Source organism: Myotis nattereri, assembly GCF_964212035.1.
Source record: "Myotis nattereri genome assembly, chromosome: 4".
NCBI lineage: Eukaryota > Metazoa > Chordata > Mammalia > Chiroptera > Vespertilionidae > Myotis > Myotis nattereri.
The window spans coordinates 108,874,112-108,896,172 of record NC_138079.1 but is presented as its reverse complement, the minus strand read 5'-3'; the positions used below and the strand labels follow the sequence as shown (position 1 = coordinate 108,896,172).

The 22,061-nt window shown below is 54.0% G+C and overlaps 1 protein-coding gene across 2 annotated transcripts in view; it reads left to right on the top strand.

The window, feature by feature from the left end:
• PRKCB (protein kinase C beta) overlaps positions 1-22,061 on the top strand; it is a 291,692-nt gene that overhangs the window by 225,174 nt on the left and 44,457 nt on the right. For both annotated transcript variants that reach the window (XM_081089650.1, XM_081089649.1), the window contains exon 10: positions 16,808-16,981. In XM_081089650.1, coding sequence (XP_080945776.1) covers positions 16,808-16,981 — 174 coding nt within the window. The remainder of the gene's footprint in view (positions 1-16,807; positions 16,982-22,061) is intronic.

Genomic DNA, 22,061 nt, shown 5'->3' with positions numbered 1-22,061 from the left:
ATTTCGAAGTCTTGCTCCCACCCAAGTTCGCATCTTTTCGTGGCCCCTCTCTGCTACTGCCCTCCGTAGGTTAACACTTTTGTTCATTTCATTTGCATCTTTCCAGTGTCTCCATGTTAATTTAACAAACATAAATGTGCATTTTTATTCTTGGCCTTGTTACCTTCAGAGTTAACAGTGTAGGTTGGAGAGTTTTTTATTGAGGAATGGAAGCTCCAGAGGGCCTCGTGGGAAGGGTTGGGGCTGGGGGGTGGGTGGAGAGGTGGGAGAGCGGGCCATTGGGGAGCAGTGAGGGAGCGGGCAAGTATAGATGATATGTTTCTATGGAATAATGATTGAAAGTTCAGTTTCAGACTCGGGATATAGCATCAAATAAATGACAACAACAGTATGTCATGAAAGCAGCTAGGATAACAGAAACCTCTGTGACCCTTCAAAACAAGTAGCTATCCTTTGCCACCCTAGTTTGCCAACCGTGGTCTTACATTTAGATGCCCGAGTCTCCCATTTTGCAGTCTTGTTGGGCAGATAGATCACACCCCTTAAAGGGGAGAGCACCGCAGGGCAGTTGCTACCCCGCACGCTTTCATGCATTTCAAAGCAAGTTGCAGATGTTGGCACACTGTGCCCCTAAACTCTTCAGCATGCATATCATTGGACCAGAATTCAATATTTGTTTTTAACTATTTTAAGGGGAAATTTACATACAACGAAGGACACAAATAAGTGTAGCGGCCTATGAGTTTTGAAAAACTTGTACTTCGAAACCCTGTTGGGGATGTACATATTAATCTAAAAAATCACACAGATGCGATGTGCCACGGAGTAAGATGCGCCGAGAGCGCCTGCGGAGTGGGGGTGGCCTCGCTGAAGGCGGGGAAGGCTTCCAGGCCAAAGGGACTCGAGCGATATCTGGAGGATGGGCAAAGGACACAGACCGGGCACAGCACATGGAGCTCTCAGAAGGCCTCCTCTTCCTGGTCAGACCCCCAGCCAGGCTATTGATCTGGGTGCGGCCAGGGCACTAGGCTCCTTTGTTAGCCAGGGTGAATTCAACTGTGGGACCGCCCCCCCAGCCCCCAGCCCCCCCCAGCCCCCCCGCCCCCATGTGTACTGGCTCAGACACCATGGAAGCTCCCTTTTCACTCATGCAGCAGTACCAGATGGGTGTTTCTGTCCTCGCCCACATCCTCCATGTAGTGGTTAAGGGATCCAGGTTCCTTCCATCTCATGTGGCTCCGTCAATTCCTAAGGCCTTGTTCTGCCTACATTCAGGGGCAGAGGGGAAAGAGAGTATGGAGGAGGCTCAAGCTGCTTCCGAAACGCCTTAGTTTGGAAATGGTACCCTTCGCTTCTGCCGACCCACTGTTAGGGAGAACTTAGTCGCATGGCCTTCCCTCATGCACGGGAGGCCGGGAGAACAATTTTGGTGGAAAGCTAATCTCTCAGCTACACTCTGCTTTTCAGCTGCTGTTGGAGTTTTTCTTGGGGACACAAGAGACCTTCTGCTTTCCCCTTTAAAACTCCCAATCTATCACACCCACACGCAGAAGACTTCAAGCTCCTCCTCCCAGTGACATTTCCTTGGTTCAAATCATGGAATGTTCCAGGTGTTAGTGCTGCTTTTCCTGGAGCACAAATCAAATAGGAAGTTAGTGTATGAAAGGAAAAGAAAAAAGTGGAGAGCCTTTAGAAGCTGGGGCTCACATATTACATTTATCATTTCAAAAAGTCCCATCCAGGTCTGTTATTCTATATCAGTGGTTCTCAACCTTGGCTGCACATTTGAATCACCTGGGAATCTTTTTAAAATCCTGATTTCTGGGTCTCATCCTCTGGAAATTCTGTTTCTTTGTTATGGGGTGGGGCCACAATATTAGTAACAAAGAAACAGAATTTCCGGAGGATGAGGCCCAGAAATCAGGATTTTAAAAAGATTCCCAGGTGATTCTAATGTGCAGCCAAGGTTGAGAACCACTGCTCTATATGCATCTAAGCAGCACTAAAATCAGAACCTGAGAGGTGAAAACAAGACCCTAGCCTTCTCCTTTAGTGCTTGAGGGCCCGACTGTCACTAAGGAGGCCATGGCATGGGGATGCGGCTGGGGTCCCTCCCAGACCCAGCACGGGTGCTCTCCAAGGTGCTGATCCAACTCCTTCTGCTGATAATTCACACAGGCAACAGGGATGAGTAGCGCCTTGGCCAAGTTTCCTAAATATTGTTATTCATGCACCTGTTTACTGTTTGCCGTATACATACCTCCTTTCTACTACCTTAAATATTTTCTTTAAGTTGATGTAATTGACTTCCTTTTCTTTTCCTTTTTTTAAACACTCACCCAAGAATATGTTTTTATTGATTTTTGGGTGTGTGTGTGTGTGTGGGGAGAGAGAGAGAGAGAGAGAGAGAGAGAGAGAGAGAGAGAGAGAGAGAGAGAGATATTGATTGATGTGAGAGAGAAACATTGATCCGTTGCCTCCTGTACATGCCCTGATCTGGGATTGAAGCCAAAACCTAGGTATGTGCCCTGACTGGGAATTGAATCCTCAACCCTTTTAGTGTATGGGACAATGCCCCAAGCAACTGAGCCATCAGCCAGGGCTGAATTCCTTTTCTTGTTCTTAGCATTAATAGCAGTAATATTGGTGAAACCACAGGCTTGATCTGCCTGTTGTATATTTATTAGAGGCCTGGTGCACGAAATTTGTGCACTTGGGGGGGGGGGGGAGTCCCCTCAGTCCGGATTGCAAGAGGGCGCAGGCCAGGCTGAGGGACCCCAATGGTGCATGATTGGGGCCGGGGAGGGACCGCAGGAGGGTGCCAGGGCATGTCCGGCCCATCTTAGTTCCAATCAGCCGGACCCCAGTAGCAAGCTAACCTACTGGTCAGAGCATCTGCCGCCTGGTGGTCAGTGCATGTCATAGTGAGCAGTTGAGCAGCCTTAGCATATCATTAGCATATTATGCTTTGATTGGTTGAATGGATGATCAGAGGATTGGACACTTAGCATATTAGGCTTTTATTATATAGGATTTTAGTGTGTTTTAAGAGAATTTATTAAAAGAAAAGTAATTTTGCTCATGGTACAGGTACCACATTATATGGAAAACTGTCTTAAGATCTTACACTCACAATGACAATTTGGAACCTCAGTTACTATTGTATTTCTAAGGACATGAAGTGTTTTTGCTACATTTCTCTTCATATCTGGACAGTACAGAAAGTCTCTAATCTTCCCTGTCCCCCATAGCCTGTCCTTTGAAGAGGGACGCACTCAACATTTCCTGTGTCCTTAGAGGCCTTGCCTGTGGTCTTGACTGGCTCTTCTCCATCATTTCTTCACTGAATTTATCCAGAGAATCAAACCTCCCTTTCAAGATTTGCTGCCTCTGCCCGCCCCCCTCCATGCCCCTGTGCCTCATCCTTTTGCTCTGTGACTTCCGCCCTCAGCAGCTTCTGGAATACCCATCTCCCAGGTTACCAGTGCTCACCTAGCTCCTAATTCTCCAAATCTGAGGACACGGTGTGGTGGAAGCTGTGGCGGCAGAGGGCAGGCGTGAGGGAAAGGAACTGGGGCTCAGGTTGGCCCCACACCCCATTCCAGGGAGACGTTATCACTTTTATAGTAACTGCTCTCTGACGGGCATCATTAAGAAGTATTTATTTATTGAGCGTCTACTATGTGCCAGGCACTCTTCTAGGGGCAAAGGACATGGCTGTGAACAAAAGAGACAAAATATCTGTCCTCACGGAACATATGTTGTGGTGGTGTGGCGATGGCGATGGCGATGGCGATGGCGACGATGGTGACAGCACCCCTGGCGCTCTGAGCCCTCCCTGTGCGTCAGGCTCTGCCAAGTGTTCTAATGCACTGGCTCACACTTACGCTGTAATGCAGGACTCTCATCCCCACTTCACAGATGAGAAAGGAGACGCAGAAAGTGGCAATAACTTGCTAACACCACACAGCTAGTTAGCGGCACTTAACTGACCAGGTTTGGTCTAGATATGTGAGATCTTGGGTTCTTGATTGCAGACACTTAACTCTTGCATTTCTACTCTACACAGAGGTCCTTCTCTGTGCCACAGACATACGTGGGGAGGTTAACCACTCTCCCTCCTCGTTTTCTCCCTCTCCCTCTGTTTCCCTCCGTGTGCTAAGCAGTATGCACACCTCGGTGTTTCTCTGCACCTCTGCCATCAGACTAGCTGCATGCCCATACGCTGACGGATGCTCGGGTTTCTGCTCTTCCCACATCCCTCTGGCCTGTCCACCATCCGTGTGGGGACGCGCACTGGAACTGCGCCATCGGCAGGGATTCCCGAGAGGGCCCACGAGAATGGGCTTCACTCCCCTGGCCGCTGCCCTCTCGCCTCCTCTGAGGCTTCAGCTCATGGGATCCTCCAAGTCTTTTCTATTCAGCCCCCACCTCCATTTCTTCTAGCCCTCAACTCGATTCCCATTCCATGACCCCCCACCCATCGCTCCAACTCTTTTTTTAAAAAAAAATATTTTATTGATTTTTTTACAGAGAGGAAGGGAGAGGGATAGAGAGTTAGAAACATCAATGAGAGAGAAACATCGATCAGCTGCCTCCTGCACATCCCCCACTGGGGATATGCCCGCAACCCAGGTACATGCCCTTGACCGGAATCGAACCTGGGACCCTTGAGTCCACAGGCCGACACTCTATCCACTGAGCCAAACCGGTCAGGGCCCGCCTCCAACTCTTACTGAGCTCCTACTAATTGCCAGGGACCATGCATGGATTCACATGCATGACATCATGTTAAATCTCACCACAGCCCGGCACGGCAGTTGCTGATATTGACCTGTTATACCTTTATGAAAATTGGGAGTCAGAGCCCAGCTGGAACGGCTCAGTGGTTGAGCGTCGCCTAGGAACCAGGAGGTCACAGTTCAATTCCTAGTTAGGGCACATGCCCAGGTTGCAGGCTCAATCCCCAGTAGGGGGTGTGCAGGAGGCAGCCAATCGATGATTTTCTGTCAGCATTGATATTTCTATCTCTCTCTTGCTCTCCCTTCCTCTCTGAAATCAATAAAAATATTTTTTTTTAATTAAAAAAAGAAAGAAATTGTGAGTTGGAGAGGTTGCGTGACCTCCCCAAGGCCGCACAGCTGGGAAGAGACAAGACCCGGATTTGAAACGAAGTTTTGTGATTCCAGTTGCCTCTTCCCATCACCACGGCGCTCTCTCTGCTTCAGGGCACTTACCCCGCCCCCCCACCCCCCCTGCCCTGTGAGCTTCGTTTGGGAGGAGCTTCAGAATCGTGCTCAGTGACATGGGCACCTCCTCCCACTCGGGAAATGTAGAGCGTGTGTCCTGTGATTGCATCGCTATCAGGGCAAGTGTGTTCCTGTTACATCCTAAAGCCTTTCTTCAGCCTAAAAGTTCTTCATTTCCTGTGATTTGAAAGAAATGAAGACCCTCCCATGAGCCCCTAAAAAGGGTTGTGCCTTCCCCACGCTGCGCAGCGTGTCTCCTGAAGTTGGCCCTGGGGGCTGGCACCAGCTCCCCAGCAGCACGTCCTCAGCAACCTCCACGCTCGTCTCCCGAAAGGCCCCTGGTCACTCGTGTGAGTTTTGGGTGGGCACAGAGGGCATCCAGGGCTCCAGGCCCCGGTGGCAGCGTCTCCTGCTGGAACCAAGCAGCACTGACGCAGGACAGGAAGAAATCGCCACAGGAGATTACAGTCAGGGCGGTTCAAACCGGAGCCAAGGCCTCTTCCCAAGTCTTGGCGCTCCTGCGGTGCGGTCGCCCTCCGCTTAGTCTGACCGGGGGGTGGACGCACGGCTCAGGTGCAGGCACTGGGCGCGGTTATCACCCTGCAGACAAGCCCGTCCCTGTATCACCTGCTGCGCGCCTGCCCGCCCCACGGGAGCTCCTGGATCACAGGCTCCAGACAGCTGGCAGCCTTTGCTGCTGCCGCCTTGACCCCTCTTCCAGAGAACCAGTTCACATTTGCTGTCTGCTCTTGCTTCCTGCCTTCGCTTTGGCTCCATCCCAATTACAGCACCCTCCTCCCGGCCCCCAGTCTTTCATATGCGACTCTGATTGCTGTGCATTTTTGCCAACTCAGCTCCCCAAATCCTGCGAGGCCCTCTCACTCTCCCAATTCTTCCAGGCCCTTCCCGTGCAGGGGCTGGCTGGCTCTTCTGCCGCCTTCGCTCCTGAGTGCACAGTAAGGGACAGACAAGAACGTACAAGGGTCCCTTTCCCCAACAAGACAACTACAATAGAGAAAGGGCGGTGCCTGGAAGTGGGGCTTCCAGCCCCTTGTCCTGCAGGAAGCAGCCGCGAGTGGGAGTGAGGACGGGGGATTCACTGGGAAGACGGGCATGCTTCTGTGTGTCTCCCGCCAAAGGCAGGGCAGGGCGTGCTGTGAGAAGGCGAGGGCTTCCGGAAGCCCCACTGCCATGGTCTGTCCTGGCCCCCGCCTGTCACCCTGCTTCTGGGCCCTGCCTCCCACCACCGCCCTCAGCGTCCGCTGCTCTCAGTTCTCAGCGTCTCACCCCCAGGCTGAGAACACCTAGAGTTTAAGTCCCAGGAAAGAGAAGCTGTGGCTCAGGGATCCACGTGGTTCAATTGGCCAAGGGGGTGCACACTTTTTATCCATCCTGAGGAAGGCTGAGCCGAGGAATGGAAAGCGGGCGTGGAACGCACAGCTTCCCTGAGAAAAGGGGGAAAACACGGGAGTTGAAGTCTGCGTATTCTTTAACGTGGCCTGGCTCTTTGGGAAAAACAATCCGAAGTTAAACCTGGTCCTTTCACTGAAGGGCCAGCTGGCGCCTGTTAACAGGGAACTGTCTCAGGGGGTCATTCACGGCCACTGCTCCCATTCCTGAGCTGCAGGTCCCACCGCCCTCCATGCATCCACCGCACCTACATCCTCCTGAGCTGGTTCAGAGGCTCACAGCTCTGCTGCGATGCGTTCCTGGCTCCCAGCAGCATGGCCATCGTCTAAAACAGCCCTGTAGGTTATGGCGGCCCACCCCGTGCACTTATGTTGGATGTGCAGACATAGATGGTTAAGGTGCATAAACAGGCCCTCGCTTATTGCAGCTCCCCTTACGCTGTCTGCTTCCATCATGAACCGACCTCCCTGAAACCATTGCAGGATGGTGATGGGGTTTGAGCTCTGAGGATGTGTCTTAGTGTTTCACACGCACTGTTCATTGAGTCTTCACCATGACCTGGGGGCAGAAGGGGGGGCTGTAGTCTCCACTTTCCATGAGGAGCTGGGAGAGCAGAGGGTGGAACTGGAGCCCTGCAGAGGGGGTGCGGCTCACACCCCACAGCCTGGCTCCTGCCAAGGCCGCACAGCTTACTGCGCTCAGCCCGCGCCCGCACCCCCACCGCACCCACAGGCGCAGGGCGCAGGGAGCCTTGGCGCACGGGGCAATGCCCAGGGCAGGGCAGATTGCGGGGACGGGCTTCCTGTGTGCAGCTCTTTGTTGAAATGAATGAGGGGTGGGCCCTACGTTTTTCGCTGCATTTTTTTTCCGTGAAAGGCATCAGTTAGTGGTCTGTTTTCCCGGGGACCATGTAAAAACAGTGAACCTAAATCTGTTTTCATTTTAACCATCTACTTTTGTGTAATATAGCATATGATTCAAAGACAATTGACTAGACCAGTGGTCGGCAAACTGCGGCTCGCGAGCCACATGCGGCTCTTTGGCCCCTTGAGTGTGGCTCTTCCACAAAATACTGACTTCTGCGCATGGGCCACGAAGTTTCAATCGCACTGTACATGCGCGCCCGCACATTGTATTTTGTGGAAGAGCCACACTCAAGGGGCCAAAGAGCCACATGTGGCTCTCGAGCCGCAGTTTGCCGACCACGGGACTAGACACACATGTCAGCGCATTGATTTGAGCTCACAAGGGCACTTCCGTACCCGGAATTGGTACCTCTCGGCCCTGTGTTGTCAGTTCCCTGGCACCAGTGGCTGGAAGCGATGCAGCCAGAGTTTTAAACGGTCGTCCTTTTGCGTTTCCCAATCGACAGTGAAACGCTTCTCTTAAACCCAGCGGGACTTCTCCAGCGAAGCACAGAGGCTCCTTCCAGGCTCAGCTCTCCTGCCCGCTCCTCCCTCCCCAGTCGCCGTGAGTCATTTGGGGGTGGGGGGTACAGTGATATTTACTTCACAATAGCAAGTCCTGAGAGCGGGATGGAGGCCAAAGCACCTCCACGCTTCACACTTCCCTGGGCCTGCTCTGCCGGCGGCAAAGCTTCAGCCTGATGAAATCCAAGGTGACATGGCATCACTTAAAGGATTGAAAGCGTGCCACCTGTCAGCCTGGCTTCTGGCCCGAAGACTGTTTGTCTGTTGCACAGACCCATGCCCCCCCCATCAGCACCCGCACCAGAGCGGTGCATTCATGGCAACGATGGCCCTACACTGACCTCGCTACCGCCCAGAGTCCACGTGTGCCTCAGGGTTGCCGCTGGTGACGCACATCCTGTGCTTGGGCAGCTGTGTAAGACATGGTCCCCCTGTGGTGTCAGCAGAGTCCCTCCAGTGCCCCCGTCCTCTGCGCTCTGCCTAGTCACTCCCCCACCCCTACCCCCTAGCAACCACTGAGCTTTTCACTGTCTCCATGGTTTTCCTTTCCCAGAATGTCAGGTAGTTGGAGGCAGGCGGTATGTAACCATGTAAAGAGTTTTTATTTTAAGTATAGAAAACCTTACATAATCAATCACGAAATGACCACGCCGTGTGCTCTGAGCATCGCTGCAGCTGCTCTCAGCTTTGTCTAGTCAACTTGAAATCGCGTCCACGCAGCAGCTCAGCCCTGCCCAGATCCACGCTATTAACTCCCCGTTAGCATCTCTCCCCGCTCTCCCACTTCTCAATTTTTCCTGAAGTGCTTCTTCAATTAGCCAGTCTGCCCAGTGGCTGCTCCAACACGCCATTAGAAGCCAGAAGTCCTTTCTAGGCTGCTCATGTGTTTGCTGCTAGACACAGGTGCATTCGGCTCCCCAAACCACACGACTTCCTGTTCGATTAGTGTGACATGTATGTGTGGGTAGACATGCTGACCCGGAGTTGAATGGTAAAGTGCACTTTGGAGAATTGAAATTAGGGTCTTCAAGAGAACCTAGATAAAAACGACTCCACGAAGTTGGAAAAAGAAGACCCAGACCGTGTGAGGACCCGTCATGAAGGGGAGCGTCGCATGCTGGGAGAGCCGCGGAGGTGCAGGCCTCGCCAGCCGAGACGAGCAGTGCACTGAGCTCTGTCTATGTGTCAAGCTCTCCACACGCCCTGTGAGCTAACGGGCTTGTGCCTGCATCTCACCCCATTGTCCAGCTGCTACAAGATCCCCTGCCCTCATGCCAGGCCTGTTTCTCGGGTGGGTGGTGTAGGCCACCCCTCACGTTTGCTTGGTCTGAAGAAGGGCTCTGGCAAGTCTCCATGCCAGAAAAGATGAGTCTGTGGGGCCTGGAAGCCACACAACCCCTCCCCCATTTGGAATTTTAGAAGTTGACGGATGGTTTGCTGATTCCACAGGGAAGTCCTGTCTGTGCCGGGCCTGCAGCCCCACGGAGCCCTCTGGCCCCTCTGGGAGGCTCCTGCCCAGCCCGCCTCTGGGCAGACAGGATGGGCTTCCTCTCGCTCCGGGCTCTGCCTAAGGACCTGCTGAGACAGATTGCCCAGGAACGTTGGTCTGTGCTCTGGCCCACTGTCTGTCATCCCACAGAAGGAGTAGGAACGTCCCTATTTATCCCCATAATTATGCTCGCACTGTAACAGTGGGGCTTGTGTGTGCCGGGCACCTGCTGTGCCTGCATTATTATGTCACTTGCTCACACCGGGAGGAACTATTGTTATGCCCTGTAAGGACAAGGGCACTGAGACTCAGAGAGGTTGAGCAACTTGCCCAAGATCACACAGCAAGCACATGACAGAGTTAGGATTTGAACTCATGATTCCAGAGCAGAACTTGTTCCTACTATGATTTTATGATTCTGATTAGATATAAACTTCCAGCTGATCACTCTGTGAATGTCATAATCTCAGTCTTACTTCAAATAGCTTGTCAGGATACCTGCCAAGGGAGGGTGCCGAAGCTAACCTTCATTTTGTAACCCGCTGCACCCAAATTCTCTCAAGATCCACTCCGGAGGAGGGTGGCCGTCCCTGGCAGTGCAGGCCGACGGTGTCGCTCAGTGCTCTCTCCCCTGGTTCAGCGCCGTGTTGGGGGCCTCTTGCCAGCTCACCGCCAGCCTCCAGGGGCCTGGCTGGCAGGAAGGCCCTGTGCTCAGAGCTCTGATGGAAGGTGTGGAGTGCGCAGGCCCCGCCCTCAGACCTCCTGGGATTCTGAGGTGCAGCTGGAGGAACATGGCTCAGGGGCGTGAGCAGCACGGCCAGTCTGGGAAGGATGGGGGTGGGGGCGGATCACTGCACCTGCCAAGCGCAGCACTGAGCTCTCCCAAGTACCCCGGACAGGTCTTCCGAGGTACTGGGTGGCACCCAAGCAGGAACTGGGTCCAGAGCAGTGTCCCTCAAAGAGGTGGAACCCTGAAGTAGAGAGGGGACAGGCCTGGCAGTGGGTCAGCCCCCAGCCCTGCACCAGCCTTGCCCACAAGCCGCTCTCTAGTGTGAGAGGCGTGGGGGGGGGGAGGGGGAGGGGAGGGATCCCCTGAAGGCCCACAGCCGACACACCTGGCTTTAGCTGCTCTCTCCATGCCCACCTCAGCTCATGGCACCTCACGGATCCTCTTCTGCTAAGTTAGTGTCTCGGGGCCTGATGATCCCCGAATGCCTGCCTGCCTGCCTGTCTGTCTCTCAGATTCCCCGCCTGAGTTTATCAGTTAAGATCCTTCCCAGTCCCTGTGTTGTAGTTTGCAGGCCCACATGGCTAGGTGGTTGGGTCTCCTCCCCCTCCTCCTCCCCCTCCTCCTCTTCCTCCTCCTCCTTCTGCTCTCCTGATATAGGCCTGCAACTGAGAACATCAGCCACGGCAGCACCACAGATATTTCATGTAGACCTACATTCTAGGGAAAGCTTGTGTTTCTCCTAAGAAATTATTTCCTTGTAGAAAACAGGAACTTTTGTTCTGTTCATGTATCTCTGGTGCCTTCAGCTTCTAGAAAGCTGAGAGTACACACACATAAGATTTATAATATACAGGGGTAGGCAAAAATAGGTTAATAATAAGTAGTATAATAATAATACAACAATAAGCCTTCACATACAACTATAAACCTCCTTTTGCCCACCCCTGTATATACACAGTGGAGTTGCACACATGCATACACAAATATATAATATATATGCACACTATGTAATCAGCACAGCTATGTAATAATTTATTTCTATTATATTTTTGTTAATCCTCACCCAAGGATATTTTTTTCATTTTAGAGGGAATGGAAGGGAAGGGTGGAGGGGTGAGGGAAGAGAGAATGGGGAGGAGAGAAGCAGGAGAGAGAGAGAGAGAGAGAGAGAGAGAGAGAGAGAGAGAGAGAAACATCGATGTGTGAGAGACATGTTGATTGGTTGCCTCCCGAGCACCCTGAGACCAGGCCAGGGACCAAACTCGCAACCCAAGCAAATGCTATGACTGGGAATCAAACCTGTGACTCTTCGGTGCAGGGGCCAACACTCTAACCACTTAGCAACAACAGCCAAGGCTGCTATGTCATGCTTTTTAACTAGCTTTATCAAGGTACAATTTACACAGCATAAAATCCTCGCTTGTGTTATATAATCTTGAATGCTACCTCCAATTCCTGTGAAATGTGGGTTGAATATAGGCGTATGTGCTAAACTATGCTGAAGATCTTTAGTGACCAACATCTAGGGCGGCCGTGGGCAAACTACGGCCCGCGGGCCGGATCCGGCCCGTTTGAAATGAATACAACTATTGAAATAAAAGACCGTACCCTTTTATGTAATGATGTTTACTTTGAATTTATATTAGTTCACACAAACACTCCATCTATGCTTTTGTTCCGGCCCTCCGGTCCAGTTTAAGAGCCCACTGTGGTCCTTGAGTCAAAAAGTTTGCCCACCCTTGATCTAGGGGTTTGTTTGTTTTTTAACTGCTTCTTCCACTCAAATATACTTATTCATTCATTCAACACATATTCATTGAGTGCCTATTGTGTGCTGGATGTTGGGGAGATAAGAGTGAACGATGCAAACAAAATAGCTACCCTCATGGAGGTTCGTTCCAGGAAGGAAATAAAACAGGTTAGTAGAGGGCCAGGTGTGGCAAGTACCGTGAAGAAGAACACAGCAGAGGGAGAGCATGGGGAGCGGCAGAGGGCTGCAGCTTCAGAAAAGGTGGTTGGGGGACCTCTTTTAGGAGGGCGCAGGGGGCAGACTGCAGGCATGCCATGTGGGGGGCGGGGTCCAGCCGGCAGGAGAGCGAGCTGAGGATGGGCAGGCAGAACTAGGCAGGGGCGCTGTGGACAGCGGGCCGGAGGTCCTGGCACCTCGCCCTGGAACGAGGGTGGGTATTTTTGAATGTAGAGCTGACCACACGTGCTGATGTAAGAGAACTAAGGGCGGCTGTTGACATGGGGAAGTGGGCGGTGGGTCCGTGGTCCCTGCCTGTCTCTGCCTGACCCCCTTAGTAAGCCAGTGGACACACAGCTCCCTTAGGGCGCGTCTCCTTCGCCTGCTGAGAACCGGAAATTGTTGCTGGTGGACGAGGCTGATGATGGCACTGCGGTGGGTACAACGGCCTCCCCCGACCGTGCTTGGGTCCCAAGGGCCGGTGCCTGTGCCCGACCTTGTGTGGACTCAGGGTCTTGGCAGGTGCAGGCAAGCTAAGACGAGCACACGTTGGATTAGGGTGGCCCAGGCCAGTGACTGGTGATTTTTTAAGAGGCCATTTGGGCACGACACAGAGACCCAGGCAAGACCACTGTGTGGAGACAGACGGGCTGGAGTGACGGAGCCAGGCAAGGAGCACCCAGGTTGCTGGCCAACGTGGCGCTGGAGAAGCTGGGCAGGCTCTGCCTCTGAGCCTCTGGAAACAGCCCCCCCCCCCCATCCCACACTTCCGGTCTCCAGACTGAGAGCAAATTCCTGTTGCTTCAGGCCACAGTTTCTGGTCTTTGCTGCGGAGCCATGGAAGCCAGTATAACGGCCGGATATTAGCACTCCTCACTCCAGCGCCGCGCACACCTTACCCCACCAAGTCCCCTCAGCACCACCCACAGCTGAGTATCATGGGCCTCCCTGCTGTACAGATGAGGAAATCAAGGCCCAGCAAGTCACATGACCTTCCAAGGTTCAGCGCTAGCACGTGGGAGAACTTGACAGGTACCAGGTCTTCTTGTCTGGAGTCCGTGCCAACCATCAGGAGCCTGGGCCGGGGCCAGGAGCCAGGATCCCTGGCTCACTCGTCATCTGCTCTGCAGCCAGACGCCCTGCGCTCCCCCCTCCGTTCTCTGCGGTCGCTGGAGGCCTGCTGTCTTCACGTCTCCCCAGAAGATGCGTGGGTAGCAGGTGTGGCTTGGGTTTGATAAGAACGTCACTGCGCACATCCTTTCCTCTGGTTGGAATGCCACCGGCAGAGGAAGGACAGCGAACAAACAGCCCCCCTGCCCCCGCCCCGTTGCTATTGGCTGAAGTGGAAGCTCCTGACCATTAGTCCACGGCCCCTTCCACCTAAAGGAACGCATGCTGTCGGGGCCGGAGCGCCGGCTGCCTCCCGCTGTTCTCCCTGCTGATGCTCAGGGCCCAGGAGAGAGGGCAGGGCTTCTCAAGCCACTTGCTGTGAGGAACCAGGGCCGTGTCCGTCCTGTCGCGGGCACGCCACCGAGCCCAGCTCATCGCAACGAGCGCGTGGTGTGAGCGGGGAAAGGCAGTGACTCTCCCCCTGCGCCTGTGAATCAGTCCACAGGGTCCCAGGTCTGAGCAGGTGGGTGGGAGAGAAAAGGAGGCCCAGCAATAACCTGCAGGCGGCAGCCTCACAGCACAGAACTGGAACCTGGGCCGCGGGGAGGGAGAAGGGGTGTGGTTGAGCGTGACTTAGGCCACAGGTGACAAAGCAAGAGCCTTTCCTAGCAGACAAGTCACCTAACTCCCCTCTAAAGCAGGGGCAGGAGCAGTGCCCACGCTCCACATTCGCGGGGATTAAAGGAGGTGATGCACAGAGTGTGTAAGGCGTGGTGAGGTTATCTTCATGGGCCCCAGGCTAGGCCCCTCCCCTCAGGTATCTATCGCTGCATTAACAAGTCACCCAGAACTCAGAGGTTTAAACCAACAGCAATCATCTCTCATCTCTCGTAGCCCCTGGGGGGCAGGGAATTGGGGTGCTCACTGATGGGTCTGGCTCGGGGGTCTGTCCTCTGTGGCCGGAGCTGGGACCGCTGGGGCTGACACCCCTGGAAGAGCCACTGGGCACCGTGCTCTGCATGCGGTTGCAGGGCTTTTCCGCGTGGCCTCATTCTGTGGCTTCACCAGCACAGTGACCTCAGGGCTCCGGAGGCAGGCGCCCAAGAGAAACGGACAGAAGCTGTTGCCTTGGAACCCACCTGGGGCCACATGCACTAGTCGGGTGGGGACACATGTGTTTTGTTATTATTGAGCAATATTCCTGTAGGATGGCAGCTTCTTTGAAGAAGTTGAAGGGGAATAAGAGGCATAAACTTCCAGTTATAAACTAGAGGCCCAGTGCACGACATTCATGCACTGGGGGAAAGGAGGGGAAGGTCCCTCAGAGTGGGCCTAAGCCATAGTCAGACACCCTCAGTGCTACTGCAGAGGATGGAGAGGCTACTGCTGCTCTCCTCAGCCATCAGCCTGGCTTGTGGCTGAGGAGCCCGCCCCCTGTGGGAGCTCACTGACCACCAGGGGGCAGCTCCTGTGCTGAGCGTCTGCCCCCTAGTGATCAGTGCGCGTCATAGAAACTGGTCCTTCTGCCATTCGGTCGATTTGCATTTTACCCTTTCATTATATGGGATAATCACAGGAATGTAGAGAAAACACAGGGAACAGCCAGTCGTCCCTAATAACTTTGTGTGCTGACCGATGGGCGCTAGACTTATGGGGGATCACATCGTCAGGCACACAAATGTGGAATCACTAGGTGGTACACCCGAAACTAAAATAATGCTGTGTGCCAACTAGACTTTAATACAAAAAGAAAAGGAAAGCTTGACTAGAATATTAAGGAAAAAGTAAACGTCCCTTCTCCCGTGAATGACTGCCGAGACGTTGTTAGGAAGACAAGACAGAAGGAGTGTTTTACTTCGGGACACCGCCTCACCCCCATAGTGAGTGAGTCGGTTTTGATGGTACCTCAGAGTCCCTCACAGCAACACGCTTGGCGCTTAGACTCCAGAGGAGAAGGGGCGATGGTTAGAGTGCAGACCCCGGGCCTCGCCCAGAGCCTTCTGGATGGGAGGAGGGCTGGGAAGCTGTGCTGAGCTGGGCCCGGGGGGATTCTGACACAGGCCAGAGGCACTGTCTCTGTAAAGAAAGGAACTTGCGCCAACTGGCGTGGCTCAGTGGTAGAGCACCGACCTATGAACCAGGAGGTCACGGTTTGATTCCCAGTCAGGCACCTGCCCGGGTTGTGGGTTTGATCTCCAGTGAGGGGCCCCCAGTGTGGGGCGTGCGGGAGGCAGCCGATCAATGGTTCTTTCTCATTATTGATGTTTCTATCTCTTTCTCTCCCTTTCTCACTTAAATCAATAAAAATGTTAAAAAAAAAAAGAAAGAAAGAAAGAAAGAAAGAAACTTGGCCTTGTGTTAAGGGGCTTCCTGAATTTTGTATTTTCATTAAAACTTTGAGCTACTCAAGCAATAACTTTGTCTTATAGGATCTCTAAGAAGCATAAACGCACTCAGACTAACTTAATGTAAATGTAAGGTTTCTAATGGGACACAACCCAGCCTCCTGAGAGGCTGGGACCGGGAGCTGGGAAGCGAGGTCTCCGCTCATTCTCCACCTTCTCCTCACACGTCTGTTTCGTTCTTCTTCGCTTGCGTGTGCGTGTGGTGAAATGAACCACTGTGGGCAACTCTGCGTTCTCTCAGGGCCCAGGACTGACTACTTGGAGTCTCCTAATTGCAAATCCTTAGGGAGAGAATCTGATTGGCTCAGCTTAGGTCAGCCATCTACCAATCAGCTATGGCCAGGTGGGTCCACTGCCCAATCAGAAGGTTCTTCCTTAGAGGCTTCTAGGGAATGGTACCTGCTGGTCACTGCTCCCCCTGGCGCAGCCCCGACCAGTGACCGTGTTGATGTGTCGTGAGCCACACCAATGACTAACCTGCCTTGGCTGGGACCAGGCTCATGGATGGAGGCCCTGGGCAACAGGAGAGGCGCTGGAATACCACTGTCACCGTCCTGTGATCAGGTCTGCAGTCTTTCTCCCGCTCTGGAGCACAAAGTCAGAGCATGCTGCTGCTGGTTCACTGCTGTCCCCCCAGTGCTTACAGGCTCATAATGAATATTAAATGATAAGGGAACAAGAGCCCCATATTTAGTTTGATCAGGAATCCCCTCTTTCCACAAATATTTATCGAACATCTACTGTGTGCCAGGTACTATCCCAGCGTCTTGGGTTACACTAGGGAACAAACAGGCAAACATACCTGCCCTCACGTGGCTGGGCGTTGACCCGTATCCCGAAGGGACCGCTAGGTGCCACTGCTCTGGAACCGTCTGTTGGTTGGGTTGAGCCAATGCAAGTGTGAGGTCTGTGGGTGTTTAGTGCCAGTGGGAGCCCGTGGACAAAGCCGGGGAGATGTGACTGACGAGCTCCCCCGGTGCCTGGCCTCTACCCAGCCTGCCCTGCTGTGTCTCCCCAGGTCATGCTCTCCGAGCGGAAAGGCACGGACGAGCTCTACGCCGTGAAGATCCTGAAGAAGGACGTGGTGATCCAGGACGACGACGTGGAGTGCACCATGGTGGAGAAGCGGGTGCTGGCCCTGCCCGGGAAGCCACCCTTCCTGACCCAGCTGCACTCCTGCTTCCAGACCATGGTAACTCGTGCGGGGCCTGGCGCTCCGCCTCCGGCGGTTCAGTGGGTTTGGGCCAAAGCTGTCCCAGAGGCACCTGGGTGCTGCCCGTGGCGACGGGGGAATGTGGGCCCAGAGAGGCTGCTGAGCATTTCTCAGGTGGCCCTGAGACGCTCTCCCCGGAGGCAGGTGCTGCCTCAGCAAAGTGCAGGGACTCAGCCGATGGGTTTGGTGGGTTTTGCAACCTGCGCAGCGGGGCCTTTCACAGCAAGAGGCCACTTGGGACAGAAGTGCAGGACTTTCGGCCTCACAATATGCGATGTAGCAGCAGGTGGGGATGCGGGCAGAGGTCCAGCGCTGTGCTTAGGCGGCGGTGGGCAGCCCTCCGGGCCCTTTGCCTGGGGCTCCGGTACCTTCCCCCCGGGGCATGGACCTCCTTGGACGAGGGGTTGCCTGAGGACACAGCCCTCGGAGGACCCCTAGGTGTGAGCTCAGAGCTGTGGCTCCCGAGCGGGGACATTTGTGCTCTAGCTGCTGTAGACTGTGACTCCAACTCTGAGAGCAAGAGACATCCCTGTGAGACCGCTTAGCCTTGTCCCTGCTTGGCCTCCACACCTAAGGAGGGGAGGCCAGAGCCCCCACTGCAATTATTAGTTTGAATCCTTCAATGAAAAAGCACAAGATTCCCTCATCTAGTGCCTCTTCCCCAGGGTGCAGTTCACATGGGAAAGGCAGGATAATGCTTGGTTCGTTCCCTTTGTTTAACAGTTTCTAAGGGTTGGTTCATTATTATGCTCCAAAGGTGACTCATGTTTGCTTTTAAAATAAAATTTTCTAGTTAGGGAGTCAGTGCAAAGAACAATACAAGTGAGCAGTAATTCACTCATCTGGGGACTTGGCAAAGGTGGGGAGTGAAGCCTCAGGGAATGCACGTGGGGGCTGCGACTGGACTAGACTAGACCCTCAAGCCTCTAGGCCAGCGGTTCTCAACCTGTGGGTCGCGACCCCTTTGGGGGTCGAATGACCCTTTCACAGGGGTCGCCTAAGGCCATCGGAAAATGCATATATAATTACATATTGTTTTTGTGATGAAGCACTATGCTTTAATTATGTTCAATTTGTAACAATGAAATTGGGGGTCACCTCAACATGAGGAACTGTATTAAAGGATGGCGGCATCAGGAAGGTTGAGAACCCCTGCTCTAGTCCCTTCCTTCCCAGGCTTCTCTTTTTCCGTCGGTGGTCCCCAAGTCGCCTGGCGACATCCACGGGGAAAGGGGGCTCAGGCTGGTGAATAGACTGGACGGAGACCTTGTCTCAAGGCGGAGGCTGGGCCCGCGGAGCGGCTTTCAGTTTCAGTTGCGCGTGTTGAGACTGGGAGAAATCGGTCACCTGTGATGGATATTTGCTGAAGTTCAACGTCTTCATTTGTAACTGACTATTTTAAAAACGATACATTAACTTGGAAATTACTCCTGACTGTTGGGCGGCGTGTCAGTGTGCTTCCTGGGATGGGAGAGCAGGGCCCTGTCTCACAGAGGCTGCGCCCTGCCTGGGGCCCTCCCGGGAAGAGGTTTGGACTCAGAGAGAGCCCAGAGCGTGCGATGCAGCGGGTGCTCGTCTTGCGTGGCCGGAGCCCACGCTGGGGGCCTGGAGGCCAGGGCAGTGTCCAGATCCCGCCGGCGTGGAGGGAGCATGCGTCCTGCCCTCATCCCATCGCACAGGTGAGGGGGCTGAGGCCGCACAGCTGGTGCTTCAGGGCCAGGATTGAACCCAGGCAGCCAGGCTCCGAGGGGCTTTGCAGTAACTATGCCTTTGAGTGTGAATCACAATGTCCACTCCCCTGACACCCTGGGGCGGGACGCAGCACCGCCTGTGCCCGGCTCTGCGGGGCCGGTGCCCTCAGGAGCCTTGCCCCTCTCCCACCTGCGCAGACGCACCTGGTACTCCATCCCTCAGAGAGGAACTGGCTTCCCGTCGGAGTGTACCATTCAAGCACTGGTTTCTTCCTGGGCTCCCCAAAGGTATTGTGACAGAGGAGACTGTCACCCCACGTTGCAGGGAAGGATTGATGACCTGGGGTGCTGGGTGGTTCTCCCTAAACACAGCACCAGGCACACGCCCGCTGGACGCGCCCGAGCTTTGCCAGTCCAGTGTGTTGAGCTGCCACCAGAATGGCCTTCGTGGTGGTGACAACAAGGACAAGAGCAGAGCTGGCCCTGCGAGTGCCAGGCCGCGCCGGGCCCTGCTCAGCCCGCAGGGGTCCCCACGCTGCCCTTGGCACCTCTGGGCGGCTACTGCTGCCCCGGGTAGGCAAGGACACTGGTGTGCAGAGGCGCCCGGACTCCTGCCACTCACACGGGGAGTGTGGCCCTGGGGCCGGTTCCCAAGCCTCGCGGGCCCCCCTCAGGCACCGGCCTCCTGCCCCTGCCTCGCTCCGGATTCTCCCTCTGGTTTAGGAATTATTTTTACTTTTCTGGTCACATCTAATTTTCACAAGGGGACTGTTCCCACCTGCACAGAGGACGCGGACTCTTGAGAGATGCGCCGGCTCCGGTCACCAGCGCTAAGTGGCAGGTCCTCGTGCCCTGCAAGTGTCACTCCCACCGTGAGGAGACCTGCTTCCGCAGGACGTGGCACTGCTGGAAAGATCGATCAGGGAGCGATTTAAAGTGCAAGGAGCCTCTACACGAGCGAGCCGCACGGCGCCTCCCTGCTGGGAAGGCCCGAGGAGGCCGCCTGCCTCCCGCTCACCCTCTGGAGCCGCACATTCTCTGCACCCCAGCCTGGTGCCCCGGAGGAGGCAGCCCGGCTGAAAGGCAGTATCTCGAGAGCCGTGTCCCTAAGTGTCAGCCAGCGCTGCCGTGGACAGAGGGCTAATGCTTACGGATGCCGCCAGCGGTGTTACTGTTGGCGTAAACGGTCCAGGACGCAGCTGCGTCACTGCGAGGGGACAGCAGGAACTAGAGAGACAAGCCCTGTCCCCACAGAGAGGCCGTCGGCCACCGTGGCAGCAGAGCAGAGCGGCGGGGGCAGCGGGGTTGGGACGGGAGGTGCTGCTTTGGGTAGGAGGACAGGGAAGGCCTTCCTGCTGAGGATGGCGTTTAAGCAGCCACTCGGGTGGGCGAGGGAGCGGGCGTGAGCGTGTCTGGGCCAGTGTCCGCGACAGCGGGACACTGCGGTGGTGCCCCTGCGGGACGCCCGCTCAGCGCCAGAGGAGCGGCCAAGGCCACTGTGGCCGAGCGGATTGCCGGTGTGTGTTTTGTGGTCCAGAATTCCTTTATGAGTCACCTACCTTTAAAAAATGACAGATCTGGCATAACGTTGCAAGTGTGGTGTTTGTCTTGCCAGAGATTTAGAATTTGAAGATAAAAGATCTTAATAGGATTTTTTTAAAAAAACACACACCTTAAGGTGGTCAAAATAGATAAAAGAGAACAAGACTCTACCAATATACAAAGCGCCTTTTGTCCTTCTTAAAATGATGCAAATTTAATTCCTAAAACCTGTGTAGAAAAGCAGAGTTACATCAGATGTATTCTTAGACAATTGGGATTTGAAACCTTTGACAAATATGCACAACGCAACTTTAGCAGAAAATGTAGGAGATACATTCTATTTCAGAGATGATTCTAAATGTGCAAAAATGGAATGTGCACATAGAAAGGGACCAGGGGAAAAAAAGGGAGAAAGAAAGAAAGAAAGAAAGAAAGAAAGAAAGAAAGAAAGAAAGAAGGAAGGAAGGAAGGAAGGAAGGAAGGAAGGAAGGAAGGAAGGAAAGGAAGGAGAGAAAGATAGAGAGAGAGAAAGAAAGAAAGAAAGAAAGAAAGAAAGAAAGAAAGAAAGAAAGAAAGAAAGAAAGAAAGGAGGGAGGGAGGGAGGGAGGGAGGAAGGAAGGAAGGAAGGAAGGAAGGAAGGAAGGAAGGAAGGAAGGAAGAAACCAGGAAGAGACAGGCACAGACTAATCAAAATGTTGGCGTGAATTAGGGAGGGTCATGGGTGACCGTCTTTGTCTTGAAAAGTGTCACAAAGCACCACACGGTGGAAGCGTGGACACCCAGACAGACGCAGGAGCCATCTGAGGGCTCGATGCTTGGAGATTGCTCACTGGATGAACTGGCCTCAGGTGGACGGGGCTCAGGGAGTTGTCCTCTAGCGCACACAGGGATAAGCGTGAGCACCTCCGCTACAGAAACCCGGGCTGGGATGCCTTGCTCGCTCTGCACGTGGGGTCACTGTCCTTAAAGGGGGCACGGGAAGCAGGAGTAAGAGAGGTGATGTGCCACGTGCAGGAGCAGCAGTGAGCGGAGGCCGCCCGCGTCCAGCTGGGCTGGGGCACCTGCTGCGGCGACACGAGGGGATTGGGTTTTCCAGGGGCAGCTGTCAGCCGCCACATTCACAAAATTTCCCAACTGCCAGTGGGCACAGGCAGTTAAGCCTCCTTAGCAAAACATCTATTTTAAATGTTTTCTTTTCGATGGAACATATGCACTTCTTTAAAAAAAAAATAGAATTAGATTTTATGAGTCATTGAAGGATAGAAGTTACTTCCCGAATTTGCTGTCTTGGCCCAATAAGAACTCAGTTGCAAGGCATGCTGGGAGGGACATCAACCCAGCATGCAGTAGCGGACAGGGAGGGGGCTGAAGATGATTGCACTTGTCGGGTTGGCCTCTGATGACATGTCTGCTGAGCACCAAGAGTGTCCAGAAGTCCTGGCGCCTCAGGTGGGCTCTGGGCTGGCAGCAGCCTCCACGGAGGTGGTTGGGCACAGGGCGCTGCAGAAGGCAGCTTGGGCAGCAGTCTCAGCCAGGAGGGTGGGTTGCAAGAAACAGAGCGCCCCTCCTCCACACTTTCTTTTTTTAAAATATAATTTAATTGACTTCAGAGAGGAAGGGAGAGGAAGAGAGAGATAGAAACATCAATAATGACAGAGAATCATTGACCGGCTGCCTCCTGCACGTCCCACACTGGGGATCTAGCCTGCAACCCTAGCAAGTGCCATGACCGGGAATTGAACTGGAACTTCCTGGTTCATAGACCAATGCCCAACCACTGAGCCATGCTGACCGGGCCTCCTGGTCTGTGTTTCTCCCTGGTCATG